The sequence below is a fragment of the Nematolebias whitei genome, chromosome 6 (assembly GCF_014905685.2).
Source record: "Nematolebias whitei isolate Nwh7 chromosome 6, NemWhi1, whole genome shotgun sequence".
Taxonomy (NCBI): domain Eukaryota; kingdom Metazoa; phylum Chordata; class Actinopteri; order Cyprinodontiformes; family Rivulidae; genus Nematolebias; species Nematolebias whitei.
In genome coordinates, this window is record NC_056503.1 from 36,961,151 (window position 1) to 36,977,286 (window position 16,136).

Below are 16,136 nucleotides of genomic sequence, written 5' to 3' on the forward strand. Positions count from 1 at the left end.
ATATATATATATATATATATATATATATATATATATATATATATATTTGCAAGCTTTTTTATTGCAAAATAAGTCATGATATTCATGGTTGTTCACTGGACGTTACAACACAATAAACAATGCTCTCACTTTTTATTTTATTATTTCAAGTTAGAACAAAAAACGTCCCTTACTTATTTCTTCACTTTACATCTTTACACGTCTTTTTCTTCCTTCTTCTTTTTACGTAAAACAGGTTAGTGGGATGCAAAAAACAACAAACAACAGCAACATAAATAATAGTAAGATAAGATAAGGGATAAGATAGAACTTTATTGATCCCGCAGGAAATTGTTTTGCCAGAGGTTCAGTACAAGGAATATACACAAGGAATCACACAATATATAAAAACATAACAGAGAATATAAAAGTAACAGAGAATATAAAAAAAATACCAGCAATTAAGTCCTAAACAGGTCAGGCGCAGACATGTGTGAAACGTCTAATGTGTGAAATGTTTTAATGTGAAAACAAAATGTTTATGTGGTGCAGAATTAATTTTTATTGTCCTATGTGCAGAAAGGGGAAGGAGAGAGGAAGAACTTCCTGTGGTGTTCTGTGGAACACCTCGGTGGCCTCAGTCTATGACTATGATGATTTTTTTATTTATTTACCCTTTATTTAGTATCATTGAGTCACCAGAACTCATTTTCAAGAGAGACCACAATAATAATAATAATAATAATAATAATAATAATAATAATAATAATAATAATAATAATGATAATAATAAGCTTGTTTCTGGAGTTACGTGCAAAAGTGGATTCAAAGAAAAATATTTGTTTACGTTCTTACTGATGTACAGTGTAAAAGCATTCAGCATTTTATTTTAGCTTGTAAAAATAAATAAAGTCATTTATGATTGTCTATTGTTGTCGTTGTTATCCACTGTTGTCATCACTGTTTGTTGAAATCAGGTCTCTCTTGTAAACGAGTCCCCGAGGCTCAATGGGATTAACCTGTATAAATAAAGGTTGAATGAATGAAAACTCATACTTCAGACTTTTGTTTTGAAAATTCAAATCTTCCGGAAAATCTGAAGATACGCCCTCTGCCATGACGTCAGAGAAAGTCCGGAAGTAGATTATCTACCGTTCGCACATGGTGAACATGGCAGCGAATGGCGAGAAACAACAGGGCCACAGATCTGGCATTTTCAAACAAAAGAATAAAGAACACAAACATGGCAAACATCGGACGAAAGGGGAAATTGAAAGAGAACACAAAGGTCCGTAATTTATGAAGTGTCGCTACATTGTTTAGCTTGTCACGTTTTTTTTTTTTTTTTGCGTCTGGAAACAAATGTCTGGCTTAGGTAGAGGCATTCAGGTTGAATGCTTTGCGCAAGTTGTGTTTTATGTGTTTATGACTTTTAAAGCACACGTTTTTTGTAACATTTTATTAACTTGTTTAGGGGTTGTTTTTAACTTCTTATTTGGATGAGTTGATTACATTATTACTGTCTAAAGAACCAATTAATGTTTAGATGAATGACTTATTTTGGATTTATTTGGTATAAAAATAAAAGCACTGCATATCATTGCACATATATTTCAGTAATTGTCTAGCACAGTGAATGGGGTGATGTTTGATAGTTTTCCCTAGGCAGAGAAACTACACACATCTTGCACTAGTAACATGAACCAAAATATTCTAAAATCAAGGCCATCTGGCAGCTGAAGTTTGTTCACAAAACAATGATCCAAAGCACAACAACAAATGTACAACAGAATACAGAAATCATTGAGCGTTGCAGCTGCAATTGCTCATAATTCTCTGAAAGATATTGTTGAATAAAAATATTAGTGTCAAATGTAGTTCATTTTATGTTCCATTCTTCCTGTTTTAAAATGTGAGGTAGAGCCTGATCATGTTTTTAAGTGCTGGGATGTAAACCACCTTGTACAATAATAAGGTATATTCTTCTAACTATTAATAAAGTTATTGCTATTATGTATTATTTTTATAATTATTTATATGTTATCATTTAATAATGGGGAAAAAAATTGTATCTAATCTGTTTTTGTGTTGACCTGTCTCATAGGGAGGGTGTCGGTGACGGTGCTTACCAAAAAACAGAGGAAGGAGCAAAAGAAGATGGACAGAAGACACAAAGCAAACCAGATACGCAGAAACAAAAAAGACATGGTATTATTATTATTATTTTATTACTTTTGTTACAGATTCCTGAACAACATCTTGCTTGATGTTGCAGTTTTCATGTCTCCCTTTCTCCTTTAGGTCCTGATGGAAAAGCGGCGTCTCGGCACCAGGGACGGTCCTCCACACTTGGTCGCCGTCGTATCCCTGCATGCTGAAGCGGATGCTGCAGCTGTTACCAAATTGTTACGTGGAGACGGTGCTGGGGGCATTGTGCATCAAGAGCAATGCGTCAGTGGTGTCAGTGACAGCTTTGGACTGATTCTGCCTCGTTTTAAACAAAGGTTCACCTTTCTAAACCAGAGCACAGGTAAGTTTTGTGAAATGGGAGGTAGATGTAAAATGAGTTCAGTCAATGAAACTAAATGGCTTTATGCTTAACTCTGTGATACTTTGTTTTACCCTGAAACTTTTGTTTATTTCTTTGGACAGCTGACATGCACTCCCTGTTAGATGTGGTAAAGGTTGCAGATAGTCTTGTGTTTGTGCTGGACTCTACTGAAGGTTGGGACACTTATGGAGACCATTGTCTCTCCTGTCTCTTTGCCCAAGGTCTCCCCAGCCATGGTGAGTTTAAATGTAGAACATAAACGTGATTTTTCACAACTTTACATTGACACAGATTTTTTTTTGTTTGTTTGTTAATTTTCTGCTATGTCACCTTTCTCTCAAATTCCCCACCACATGTAGCTCTGGTTTGTCAGGGTGTGTCGGAAACTCCAGTGAAGAAAAGAGTTGAATCCAGAAGAGCGTTGTTAAAGATCACAGAAGTTCGGTTCCCTGATGCTCGTCTCTTCCCTCTGGACTCGGAACAAGATGGCATTCTTCTTCTCAGACACCTTGGCAGTCAGAAACAAAGAAAGCTGGGTTTCCGTTCCAGACGTTCTCATCTTTTAGCACAACATGTCACTTTTACACCCAACAGTCCTTCTGAGGTGACGGGCAGTGGGCCCACTGGTCTTGGCACTCTCCGTGTCTCTGGGTATGTTCGTGGTCGTGCTCTGTGCGTTGACAGACTTGTGCACATCAGCGGGCATGGAGACTTTCAGCTCAGCCAGGTTGATGCTCCACCAGACCCTCTCCCTCTCAACTTAACACCAGCCAGAACAAAAAAGTCGGGCAAAGAAGGCGACTTTGAAATGCAGGTGAGTGTGTTGGGGTTAAAGTTGATGATTACAAATCCGAATCAGCTTTATTGTCATTGCACTGAAGCACAACAAAATTATATTTCAGTACAGCCCGTCCAAGTAAAATACAAACAAACAGACATGGGTAGACGGAGGTGTCTGAGGCTGCGGCCTCATGCGAGGCGCTGACCTTTTTGTTAAGATAAGGAAAAGAGAAAGTAAGAGGAGGTGTATCATATCTCACACTGTCCTAGATGGGACACAGCGTAAAAGTAGCAAATCCCCCCCCCCCCCCCCCAAAACCTCAGCACATAAATAGCAACATTGATGACATTATACAAATGCACGAGGAAGGCTGACGAAGGCAGTGAGTTTGTCCGTGGACACTGCCAAGTAGTTCCATAGTCCTGAGATGAGATGGTGCAGTGTCTGCCAGCCGGTTCAGCTCTGGCACAGGCCCACAGATGTCCTCGAGAAAAGGAGCGGGTAGGGGAGTGGGGAAGCAGAGCTTCTTGTTCACATAACATCCAGGAGAGTTTGAGATAGTTGGCCAATTCAAGGCCAACACGGGGGAGCCAGATTCAGATAACAATTATTTTGGGTCAGACAAACTCTGTTTGATTTCTGTCTGCCTCATAGTTCTGCTGGTACGTGTCAATGGCGACTCCAAACAGCCAACTTTTGTGGTCAACACCGCCGGGCCAAGCTTGTAGCTTCTCCAAGGTTGATTCCTTCTCACCAACGAGTTTCAAGGGCTGCAAGCGGTCTGCGATTCTCTGAAATCGCATCCAGCTTATGGCTCAGCTCACACAGCATCCGAGTCTGAGTGCTCACCGCAGGGCACTTTCCATCACACAAGCCGGGCAGCCTCACAACAGCCAGATCAGCTGCCAAGGTTTTTCGCATTTGTTGATATGCCAGGTAACCACCAACTCCAAAAAGCAGAAATCCTGTTATCATAAATCTAACTGCCCCCAGGAATCCATCGTGTATCCAGCTGCAAGTGTCCCATCAGGGCAAGAGGGCTCTCCTTCACCCTGTTGTCTCGTCGAGAAAATTTTATTAACTGCGTTGAGAGACCAGCTGACCAGATCCATAATTTATATTTCAGAAGATATGTAAAGGGGTGCAGTTTTCTGGCCAATCACCAATTTCTAAAAAGTCTGACCTGCCGGTTCCGATTTTGGCCGATACCGATTTTTTTTTATAAGCGACACTGTCAAGTGTTATAAGGTCACAATGCACCTTCAATTTTCCAATCTTGTTTTATTGAAAAAAAAACATACCCTTGAACAATATCCTAGAAACGATACAAACATGTTTTAACTGGCCATGAGGTGCTCTGAAATTTAAATGAAGTTTAGACAATTGTTAAAACTAAAAAATTGGTAAAATTGGTTTCTCATGTAAGTATCGTCCGATTTCCCAAAATTAAGGAAATAAATAAATCGGCCGGCCGATTTATCGGTGCACCCCTAAAAGAAAGGCTCCGATAGGGTTCACAGGACAAAGAGCAGGAGGGGGAGAGAAAAATGTCTGCCTTCATCGAGAGCAAGCAGGAAAAATCTCCAGATTGTAACTAAAAACCCTAAACATCTTTATAATGTTTGGCAAAAACATGGGGAGGGATGCTTGAACAGTGCTGTTAATTAATGATTTATAAACACAAACTGATTCCTTTTATTAAACAGCTGATCAGAAGTCAACCCTCTCTTTCTGTTAATGGATTTTTGTGTGTTCCGGTTCATTTCAGCTTATTATACCGTATTCATTTATAATAAAAGTCCAAACCTCATGCTACACAAAAAATAATTTGGTTAATTAACAATCAGTCTAATCCAGTTATACAAATAAATGCATCATCCATCCATCATCTTTACTCACATCTTCCTTTTCGGGTCGTGGGGGTCACTGGTGCCCATGTCCAGCCATCACTGTGTGAGGGGCAGGGGCCACCCTGGACAGGTCACAAGTCTGTCACAGGGCATGCATCACAGTTATTTTTTTTATCCTAATAAAATTCTGTGAGGTCACATTTTGTTTGGACTTGTGCAATGTTAAAAATGAAATGCACTACTCAAATTGACTAACCAGATTACCCATTGGGGGTAATACTGTCATGATACCAACACAGTGCATATACATGGGCTTTACTAAGAGTTTGCTTGAATTTAAAAAAGGACCTGTATGACCTCTAAACTGGTTTCAGCTAGCAAAATGTGGTAGCTTGGTGGTCAGTGCTGTGGTATTGTAATCCTGAGGTTGCGGGTTTGAGCCCAGGTTACGCTAGGAAGGGTTTCCAATGTAAAACAATTGTCAAATCTTTTATGCGAGTTCGCTCGCTGTGGCAACCCCTGAAGAAGGGAAAGAAACTTACTTTCTCTCATTGTCTTTGTGTGCCACAGGATGGAAATGAAAACGAGGTTCCGATCAGGGTGCTCATGAAAGCAGACCCTTCCTGCCAGGAGAGTCTGCAGTCAGAGGCCGAGGTGAACCCGATGGACGGAGAGCAGACGTGGCCAACAGAGTCAGAACTGATGGAAGCTGAAGGTCAAGGAATCAAACGGACCTATGACGTTTTGAAATTATAAAGACATGAATGGAAATTAAGATAACAAGAAACCTAAATGAAGTCTGATGGGTCAGAACAGCTAAAGCTAAAAGAAATAAAACGAGTCGTAAAGCTGATATGTCACCTTTACAATCACCAGAGTTAATATAAACGAATAAGCAAAGCTATTTCAAATGCTAAATGTTTTATCTTGCCACAAAAATACCAATTTATTAACTTTAATTGTCTGCTGTCTTGCTGTGTAGAAGCCAGAAAGACTAAACGAGTGATGAAAGTCCCCAAGGGAACATCAGACTACCAGGCTACATGGATCGTTGATGAAGATGAAGAGGAGAATGATGACTTAGATGAAGAAAGCAGTGATGATGATGATGACGATGACATAATGGATGAAGCCATGGAGCGGGACGATGAGGAGAATGACTCTCAGGTACATACTGCAGATGTTTACGGACAAGAAATAAGTGAGAAAAGATTAAATTAGTTGCAAGTCGAAATCTTTTATTAAACACATTTTTTTCTGTGCAATTGTCTCAACAATAATTTTGATTCAAATTGCATAATAATTGTCTTTTTAATAGGGGTGTGAATCTCAGTGTCTGGTGATTTGATTCAATTCCGATTTTTGGTTTCACGATTAGATTCAGAAACAATTTTCAGTTCAGAACTGATGTTTCTATTGAAATGGTCATAAATTTTGTTTAAATTATGTAACGGACAAGATGAAAAGATTAAACAACAATGTAAACAAATAGAACATTTATTTAAAACATAAATTTTAGGTTCCTTAAATCTTTTTGCATCATTTCATATTTATACCAAAAATAGGAACAAATATAGGAGTGCATAAAATTCTACCAGTGCAGTAGTCCCTCGCTACTTCGCGGGCTCGCTCTATCGCGGTTTTTCAAAGTGACACACAATGGCTGATTGATGGGTGAGCTGATGGATGAGCCTCACGATCGGCATGGATTTTTTAATTAATAATAAATTATTTTAAATGATTTAGCACCTGTGTGCAGCCCACAGCTGAGGGATAACTTCTTCTCTGCACGGAGATCAGTGGAGAAGTGGGCGTGGCCTAGAGTGCAGCCGGAGGCAGAGAGCTGAGTTCATGACATTCTGTGCTCTTTTAGAGCGTTTAGAGTTGTACAACTATTCCTACTTCGCGGTTTTTCATTTATCGCGGGGCTTCAGGGTACGAATCCCCCACGATAAACGAGTATTAGCTTAGCTGCATGGCTTATTGTAAAATAAAATAAAAAATCTAGGAACAAATAATTCATCCATCAATTATAAAATGAGTTTTGTAAATGAATCCCTCATTGGGATTAATCTGTATAAATAAAGGTTGAATGAATGAATGAAAATGATCTTTACCCACTTCTTCCTTTACGAGTCACGAGGGTCACTAGTGCCCATATCCAGCCACCACTGTGCGTAAGGCGGGGGGACACCCTGGACAGGTCTCCAGTCCATCACAGACAAATAATTCAAAATGTATAAATACAAAAGTAAACAGATTTCAGCCCATCATAGAACAATAACCTTTAACTCAACATGAAGTACAAACTTCACAGCTATTTTTTATTTTTTTTACCATAATTGCACTAACATTTGCTATATTTTCAAAACCTAATCTAATATGAAATATACAGACGTTTAACCGTATTGATTCATATTTGGTAAATCTTTAATAAAATTTCCAAACCTGCGCAAATCTGCACAAAAACTCTTCTGAACTGTAATAATTTATAAACCATAATTTAAAGCGGGCTCCGGGCGATGTGTCTCAGTTGGCCTCTCCTCAACCTGTTCAAAAGACAAATTACATAAAGTTTGTTGTATAACTTGTCTATATAAGTTTTTGTATATTATGAAAAAAAGCAGTTAGCTTTGAGCTGCAGCTGGTAGCATTAATCAGAGCGTCGCCCACTTTATTCTTTGTTTCATGGTGGAGTTGTGACGCGGCTTTATCACAAAAAAGCTACGTGAAGGAATAACGTACGTTGGGTCCAGCGTATTAAAAATAAACCTAAACCCTTCGCCTTCCACTGAGCTGTTTGCTCGTAAATCCTCTGTGATATAGCAGGAGATGGAGAGGGAAATCGCAGCTCTTGGAGAATTAGCTGGAAGTTTTTTTGCTCAGTTCGCTGGTCGGCTGCTTCGCTTTTCTGCTTCCTTCCGCGCATTTTGTCGTATTTCCAAAACACTGTACCGCAATTTTATTTTACACTTCTTACAAACAACCGCGCGCTTTTCAAGTTCTGTCTTCCCCCGGGACATCGTAGGATCTGAAATAATTTTACACTGAGTTTTAACGACGATGGGGCGAGTTGAATCGCGCTGTCCTCCCGCGCCATGCTAGCGGACTCCATTCAGATAAAAGGAGCTGGCTAACTAGCTTACTGTACGGTGGCCTACAAGGCCAAATTCTACGGTGACGGGTGGACACATAATGAGATATGCAGTACGCTTGGGAGTAGTAGCGGAAAAAAAGAAACTTAAGCGCATTTTAAAATCGCTTTATGGGCTTTAGAATCGATCTAGAATCCCAAGGACTGGGATTCTAGATTCTTTAATGAATCAGTTTTTCTGCACCCCTACTATTTATTATATTTTTTGTCATTATTCATTACATGCTTAGCTTGAATGCACCATGAGACGGCGTTTGTTTCATTGCGCCTTGTTGTTATAGCAACAGTGCTGCTAATGCTATACACTGACATCAATTTGAGGACGATGAGAGTATTAATCTGTGCAAAAGTCTTGTTCTGGCGCTGGAGTGGTGCATACGTGACCCACGGTTAGTGCACCTCGCTGCTGAGAGGCACTGTTTGTTTTCTCTGCGTCTGTCTCTGGCCTGCAGTGCCAGGCAACTCGCCACACCACAACAATAGTGTTTGGAGGCTCGAGTCCCGAGAGAAGCCTCCCGTCTTCCTGTCTTGTGAACAGAGCTTCCTGTCTGGATGAAGGAAGGGGGTCAGCGATTTATTTATTTCCAGCTCTGCTTGAAAAGAAGTCGGGGGCGAACTCGCTTTTAAAACGGGTTCATTACGATCTGGAATTGTTAATAGCATTTGATGTTGAGGTTAGCTCATAGAAATACAAATTTGGGAGAGAATAACAATAGGGGAAGGGGTAGTACTTCAAATAGTAATGATTATTATTATTGCAGCAAGGATGTTGGAGAGGTTGTGAATCAGCCCCACACTGTGTGTCTTCCGCTCTTGTGTCTGGCTTCTCCTGTAATTTGCCAGTCAAGCGTAGCGGTCCTCTTTGATGGATCGTTTCCTTTCATAAATCAGTTGCAAGTGCAAGTTGCATTTCTAGATCCAGAGATAAGGAAGGATGTCCTGCCCTGTCCTTACTTTCCTCGTTTGGCAAATCGCTCAATTTAAATGTATGCAAAGCAGGGATTCCCATAAGTTAGTCTGGGAAAGTCTTATCTCGTTCACACATGCAAATGCAAGCTCTATTATTACATTATGACAATAAACAAGCACACTCCCCGAGGAAAGGCTTGGGTGCCAAAATGCGTCAGAGTTTCATATGTCAACATGACCATGTGGTGAAAGTTGAAGCGTTTTATCAGAGCGTGCCTTGACGTTTTTTGACTTTCAACTCCTTGCCTGTCCCTTTCAAAGAGCACCTCAAACAAATCCACGGTGGAGGAAGGGCTCCTACACAAACAACATGTTTGAATAAGCAAACGCTCTTTGTTTATTGCCTCTGAGTTGGTTATGTTTGGCGGTAATACAATTGCAGTTTCTATACTTGGAATCTTTCCGAATGCATTTGTGTTGACAACATTCATGTTTTATCAAATATTGAGACCGCTGTCGAGAAATGAATACGGGAAACAACACAATATACACAACAGCACACTCCTCTCCGTGTATTTTCATCCAGTGTTGGTTGTAAAAATTAGATGAGTTTTTGAGATGGATTTTTTTATAATTCGAAATGAATGAAAATGTATTTTGCTGATATGTCAGCATATGACTGCATGGCATTATAGAGAGGCGTGGACTGTTTGTTGAGTTCAAAAACTATTTTTCTTGAATGTGTATTTAATCGTCTCAGGTTTGGCAGTAAAAAGATGGTACTGTTCATTCAACCTTTATTTATACAGGTTAATCCCATTGAGCCTCGGGGACTCTTACAAGAGAGAACTAAATTTTAACAGAGTGTTGACAACAGTGAACAACAACGACAACAATAGACGATCATAAAGGATGCATACAATTTTCTTTTAACAAGTGAAAATAAAATGTTAATTAAAAGGAAAATTAAAAGGAAACGTAGCGAAAAAACAGCTCGATTGTAAGGCGTTGTAGAAAACTAAAAACAGGAACATGTCTGCATTGGTTTTTGCCAGGAACTTAACAGATGTTTAAATCCACTTAGAGAGGTCAAGGTCAAGAGCTAAAGATCTTTTGAGGATAAAATCAGCGGAAGAACTGCTGGGACAGACTTCCTGTTTGAAATAGCATCCCTTTTGTTTTGTCGGCGTTTAGGACAAATTTGAGACGGAACAAATCTGACTGGATGATGTCAAAGGCGGACTGCAAAAGCTGGAAAGCCTTAGCAACTGTTTTAGCTCGACAATAAACAACTGTGTCATCGGCATAGAAATGTATGGATGCATTAGGGATGCTTTGACCTTCCATACCATACCATACCAATTAATTTATATAGCACTTAAAACAGCAACAAGGCCAACCAAAGTGCACTTGGTACTTGGTGCACTTGGAAGTGCACTACCTTCGGTAGTGGACAATCAAAACTCTTGCTTTTGTGTTTTGCAGACTTGAATGTTGTGTCACTCAATGACCAGTTTTGCTTCCTCGACACGCTAATATTATTAGCATTAGCCAGGCAGAAATGACATAGGCTGCACATGCGCAGTCAGGTCAGTTTTTAACGATTGGGGAAAAAAAAGAACAGATTAAGTGTTTACATGCACACCGTTAGGATTAAGGATCGGCGTAAACCACCCGTTTCGTTCTGATTACAAATTCTTTCGGATTGCGCTGAATAAACAAAAAATAATCAGAATTGGGCCTTTACATGATGTATTTTTATTCCGAATGGCCGTTTAACTCGATTACTTATGTTCATGTAAACATAGCTAATGGTGTACCACAAGGCTCAGTCTTAGGACCAAACCTCTTTACAATCTACATAGGTAATGTAGGTTAGTGAATATAGCCTGCTTATAAAATGGAGGTCAGGTGATAAAACAGAAGAAGAGGTTGCATAAGTCTGCTGTGTGTTGGTCCTGTGATGCAGCAGAGCTTTGCATGTCTGAACAGCTCACCTGACTGAGATCATTTCAGATCTCCGCAGCTGTAAACAGAGTGATAGGTTGGGGGTATTCAAAGGCTTTAAGTTGGTATTTACTTTAAATTCATTTAAATGATTCTAACCACATTTTTAAACCCATGAAATGCTCATTTAAAGGTTCTGATTTTTGTGTTATTCACAATGTGAAAGAAACTATTTTTTGTAATTTGCACGCAACGAAGGGGAAATAGTTTTTTTCTAGGGCCACAAATAAAATCGATAAGTTTACAGTAGGAGAGTTTGTTGTATTATTATTCAAACCTGTATTGGCAGGATGTGTTCATAATGCTGGCATGATGAATCAGATGGGTATTTTTTTTCTTCTCCCTTTAGGAGCCTGATTCATGCTGTGCTTCAGAAGAGGAGGAGGAAGTAGAGGTGTGCTCCACCGAGCGAGCTGGAGCCGATCAGCAGTACGACGAACACATGGATGAAACAGCCGAAGAAGAAGGCCTGAAACGCTACAGAGAGGCTCGGTCCCATGAGATGTTTCCTGACGAGGTGGACACGCCTATGGACACGCCTGCTAAAATCAGGTAGTGGTTTGAGTCCTGCTAATGATTAGGGATGTACTTTATTGGATTTTTGGCTGATATCCGATATGCCAATATAATGAAACTTATTTGGTCGATAACCAATACCAATATCGATATTTCTTTTCCTAGACCTACTTACAGAGACTACATAGCTTTCTCTGCCGTGGAATTAAAATACATTATTCTGCATGGTCTTTGTCAGTTTGGCCTGTTACCAAATGCAGATGCCCAAAGGGGGGCTGAAAACTATGTAACGCTTCAACTGGATTATGTTTAATGTCAAATTTATTGATGACATTTACTCTCTCTAACACAACAACATTCAAACAGTCATACAAAAACATATGTTTTGTATGTTTTTGTATATAACAGATCCTTTTATATTGGTGAGTTATTTTCATGAATTGGCCGATGTCCGATATTTAACTTTATCGCTAATATCGTCCGATACCATGCCGATAATATCGTGCATGATAAATTATATGACTAATGGTAGAACCAGCACAGTTCAGTTTGTTTTTGTGTTCCCAGGTTCCAACGCTACAGGGGCTTGAAAAGTTTCCGCTCCTCGCCGTGGGACCCCATGGAGAACTTACCTCTGGACTATTCACGCATTTTCCAGTTCCAGAGTTTCGAACGCACTCGCCGACGCATCCTGGCTGAGGCTACATCGGATGACGAGGGAGCAATGGTGTTAAAGATACAGCTTTCTTAATCAGTAAACAACAGGTTGTTCAATATATGAATTATAGGTTCTATCACACGTCTGCCTCTCTGTTTCAGGTCGGCTGGTACGTGACGCTGCACGTCACTGATGTGCCTTTCTCCGTGATGGAGAGCGTTCAGTCTGGCAAACCTCTGTTGTTGGTGTCTCTCCTGCCTCATGAGCAGAAGGTATCAACGTTTCCGAGCTTCCATTTGAGGCGCCATCACACACATGCACATTATTTTTGTGTCAGACATTTCTGGTCTCGTTATTTTTCTTGCTGTGAACAGATGTCAGTGATGCATGTCCTGGTGAGGAGACACCCCAGCAACACTGAGCCAATCAAATCCAAGGAGGAGCTTGTGTTTCACTGTGGGTTTCGGAGATTCCGGGCCATGCCTATATTCTCTCAGCACACATCAGGTAGAACATTTATTCATTGTCAAACAAAAGTTACTCGTGCTATGTTGTGAGTTTTTATGTGATTTGTTAAAATATATGTTAAGGATGACTCAACTACTGCTACGCTGGCTTTTTGCTCAGTATCTGTAAAACTGACTAAGCCTAGGGTCACTCTGCAGCTCTTAATACTCAGTTTTGATTTTTTTTTTTGCTCAGATTAAAAAAAATTAGCATAGTTGTATACAACATATAATTTAAATTCGACCTCCATCAGACCCCAGTGTGAACAGTCGACAGCCCTGATGCAACATGTAGCATGCTGGGTTTAAGAAAGTAAATATGAATGCTACACATGTTAGCATGTGTGTATCCATTCTGAAATTGCTGTGCAATCTGAACTGGTTCAATTATTATCTGACGTGATTGTTTTGTCCAGTATTTGCTTGCCTTCCGACTACTCCGGCACAGAATTACACATCTGGAACAGGAGCGATGTGCTGAAAGTGAAACAAATTCAAGTATCGATCGATCACGTTAGTATCAGTACGGTCCGACACTAACGTTAGTATCATATGTTGCTGTAGATCCTTAGTCGTCCGGGACAGGACAAATAAAAAAAGGACACTAAGCAGCTGGACTGCTGTTCTGTAGCTAAAGATGTGTGGCGTTCCATGATTTAACCTGCATGATGTTGGTATCAATACTTGGGTCGATCTGCATACCTCTCCCTCACTGACATGTTGGATGAAATGTGACATGACCATTCAGACTGAGGTCGCTTTGACAAACATCAGATATGAATCAGGTTTAGTACCACATATTAAAAAGATTTGAATTTTAAAAAAATCATATTGGTCACTGGGGGGCAAACAAATAACCTGATTTGGGTCACTTTTGCCTGCAGAGTGAACAAAGCTCAACTTCCAGTCATTTTTATATTTGCTAATGTTGCTTAGCTGTGGCGGCCATTAGGGCTGGACGATATGGCCAAAAGTTTTATCACGATATATTTCTTAATTTCGGTCGATAACAATATAATTCCGATATAAACAATATAAAAACCTCAGAAAAACTGTACAAACTGTAAAAATAAATTAATGTTCACCCTGTATTTATATTTTAGCCTTCAAAAGGAATTTGAAATCACTGTCAAATAAACATAATCTCTTAACTTTGTCAATATTAATACGTTTTAACTTTAAACGACAACATAACCCTAACCCATGCAGCAAACGCAGACGTTTGCTGCATGGGTTAGGGTTATGAGTGATATCACTATTAACGGCGATATGAGTTAGAAACTCATATCACCGTTACTGAATAAAAGTATATTGTGATATATATCTATATCAAATTATTGTCCAGCCCTAGCGGCCATCTAAGATTTGGTTAACTCCGTCATAGATGGCCATCCAATCATTAGTTTTTGAAAGTTTCATTAAAACTCGTTCAGTCGTTTATAAGATGTTTAACTATTGGTACAGACAAACAGAAAAATGTTCTTACCTCCAACGGCAATAAAAATTTTCAGCTTAAAAATTCAAATTTGCTGCAATTTGAGTGAAAAAGGAGGTTTGATGAGATGTCCTTGCTGTGTTTCACAAATGCATTGTTGACTGATGATTTATGTTCTCCAGCTGATAAGCATAAGATGGAGCGCTTCCTCAAACCAGATGCCCCCACTGTGGTGTCAGTGTACGCCCCCATCACCTTCTCTCCTGCAGGGGTGCTGCTCTTCAAACAGAGGAATGATGGTGAGCTTATAAGTTTTAACAGACCGTGATGTTAGTAAACGGTGCTTGCTGGTTAAATGTTCAGTCAGTTGTGTTCACGTGTCCTCTCGTGTTCTGCACAGGCATTTGAGCTCGTTCTTTCTGTGTCTTTGTAGGCGTCCAGGACCTGGTGGCCACGGGCAGTCTGCTCAGCTGTGACCCTCGGCGTGTTGTGCTCAAGAGGATCGTGCTGAGTGGACACCCGTTTAAAATTAACAGGCGTTCAGCTGTAGTTCGTTACATGTTCTTTAACAGGGGTGAGAGAATGCACTTTCTTTACTGAGGTTAATAATGTGGCTCGTCCGAGAGTTTAATCCTCCTCTTGTTTGTTTCTGTGACAGATGACATCATGTGGTTCAAACCAGTGGAGCTACGGACAAAGTGGGGTCGGAGAGGCCACATAAAAGATGCTTTAGGTGAAGAAATTAGAAAGCAAATCTGATTTTCTGCTGCTGCTTTTAACAATAGCCTTCCCATGCGAGTTTTAATTGTTTTTCTTACTTTTTTTTTGTTCAGGAACACACGGTCACATGAAGTGTGTCTTTGATAACCAGCTGCGCTCTCAAGACACTGTTCTGATGAACCTGTACAAGAGGGTCTATCCTCGCTGGACATACGACCCATACGTGCCCCCACAGTTACCTTGGTTCAAGAGAGAGGTTACGGTTGAATTGGATGACTCGGACATGGAATAGTGAGAGAATAAAGTCAGAAATTTAAGAGAAGCAAGATGTGTATTCAACTGAACATTATCACATTTAAATAAATATATTAAGTATAAAAAAGTGTAAACCAGAGTTTTTATTTTATTTTATTAGTTCACTGGTTTTAACTTGCTGCTATGTTTGTGTTGGCCACAAGGTGGCAGTCATGAATAAGTAACAATAATTGTAACTTGTCAGCAAAAAAAGTAAAAAAAAAAAGTGACAAATTCTATTAAACAAAAAACTGTTTACACAAAGTACTTAATGATTAAACAATTCCAAGTGGTGTTACCACAACAACTTGTAATAATTCTAACATTCACTCATGCATCAAGCTCATTTACTTTCTTTGAAGCCGTGCTCATGTTGTAAATGCCTGCAGCTGCACTCAAATGTTAGAACGAGGACAAAATAATTATGTAGATGACGTTATATTAGAGGAAGTCTAATCATGGACCAAGAACTCCCATGTTGTACTTTTAGCTCCACATCATCAATGAGTTATTTTTCAGAATTTAGACAAATAGCAGCTGTCAGGTTTATTTATATATCTTTTATCGCAAACATGCTTTAGTGGATCTTACTTTAAAAGTCCTATCGGGATGTAATAAATCTCTAGCTCTAGAGTGTGTTTAATACATCCAACTACAACACAGCAAAATGCTAGATTAGATATTTAAGCCCTTTTCAAAATAAACGGTGCCAACATTACATCAGTGATAAAGACAGGAGAGAAAAACTGGAAGTGTGATTTTTCTGCCTCGCCAAC

The 16,136-nt window shown here is 39.6% G+C and overlaps 1 protein-coding gene across 1 annotated transcript; it reads left to right on the forward strand.

The window, feature by feature from the left end:
- Positions 1-1,112: 1,112 nt before the first annotated feature.
- On the forward strand, positions 1,113-15,435 carry tsr1 (TSR1 ribosome maturation factor). The gene is made up of 15 exons (XM_037678245.1): positions 1,113-1,267; positions 2,084-2,187; positions 2,281-2,509; positions 2,632-2,766; positions 2,890-3,344; positions 5,732-5,876; positions 6,144-6,328; positions 11,581-11,783; positions 12,315-12,474; positions 12,567-12,677; positions 12,780-12,912; positions 14,529-14,645; positions 14,780-14,920; positions 15,005-15,079; positions 15,180-15,435. The coding sequence occupies exons 1-15, from the start codon at positions 1,141-1,143 to the stop codon at positions 15,356-15,358; spliced, it is 2,499 nt and encodes an 832-aa protein (XP_037534173.1). The 5' UTR covers positions 1,113-1,140; the 3' UTR covers positions 15,359-15,435.
- Positions 15,436-16,136: the final 701 nt, after the last annotated feature.

Bases quoted from the DNA above. Each gene is read 5' to 3' on its own strand.
- tsr1 (XM_037678245.1), top strand. From the start codon at position 1,141: ATGGTGAACATGGCAGCGAATGGCGAGAAACAACAGGGCCACAGATCT. The intron at 1,268-2,083 runs GTCCGTAATTTA...CCTGTCTCATAG, and splicing joins AATTGAAAGAGAACACAAAG to GGAGGGTGTCGGTGACGGTG. The intron at 2,188-2,280 runs GTATTATTATTA...TTTCTCCTTTAG, and splicing joins GCAGAAACAAAAAAGACATG to GTCCTGATGGAAAAGCGGCG.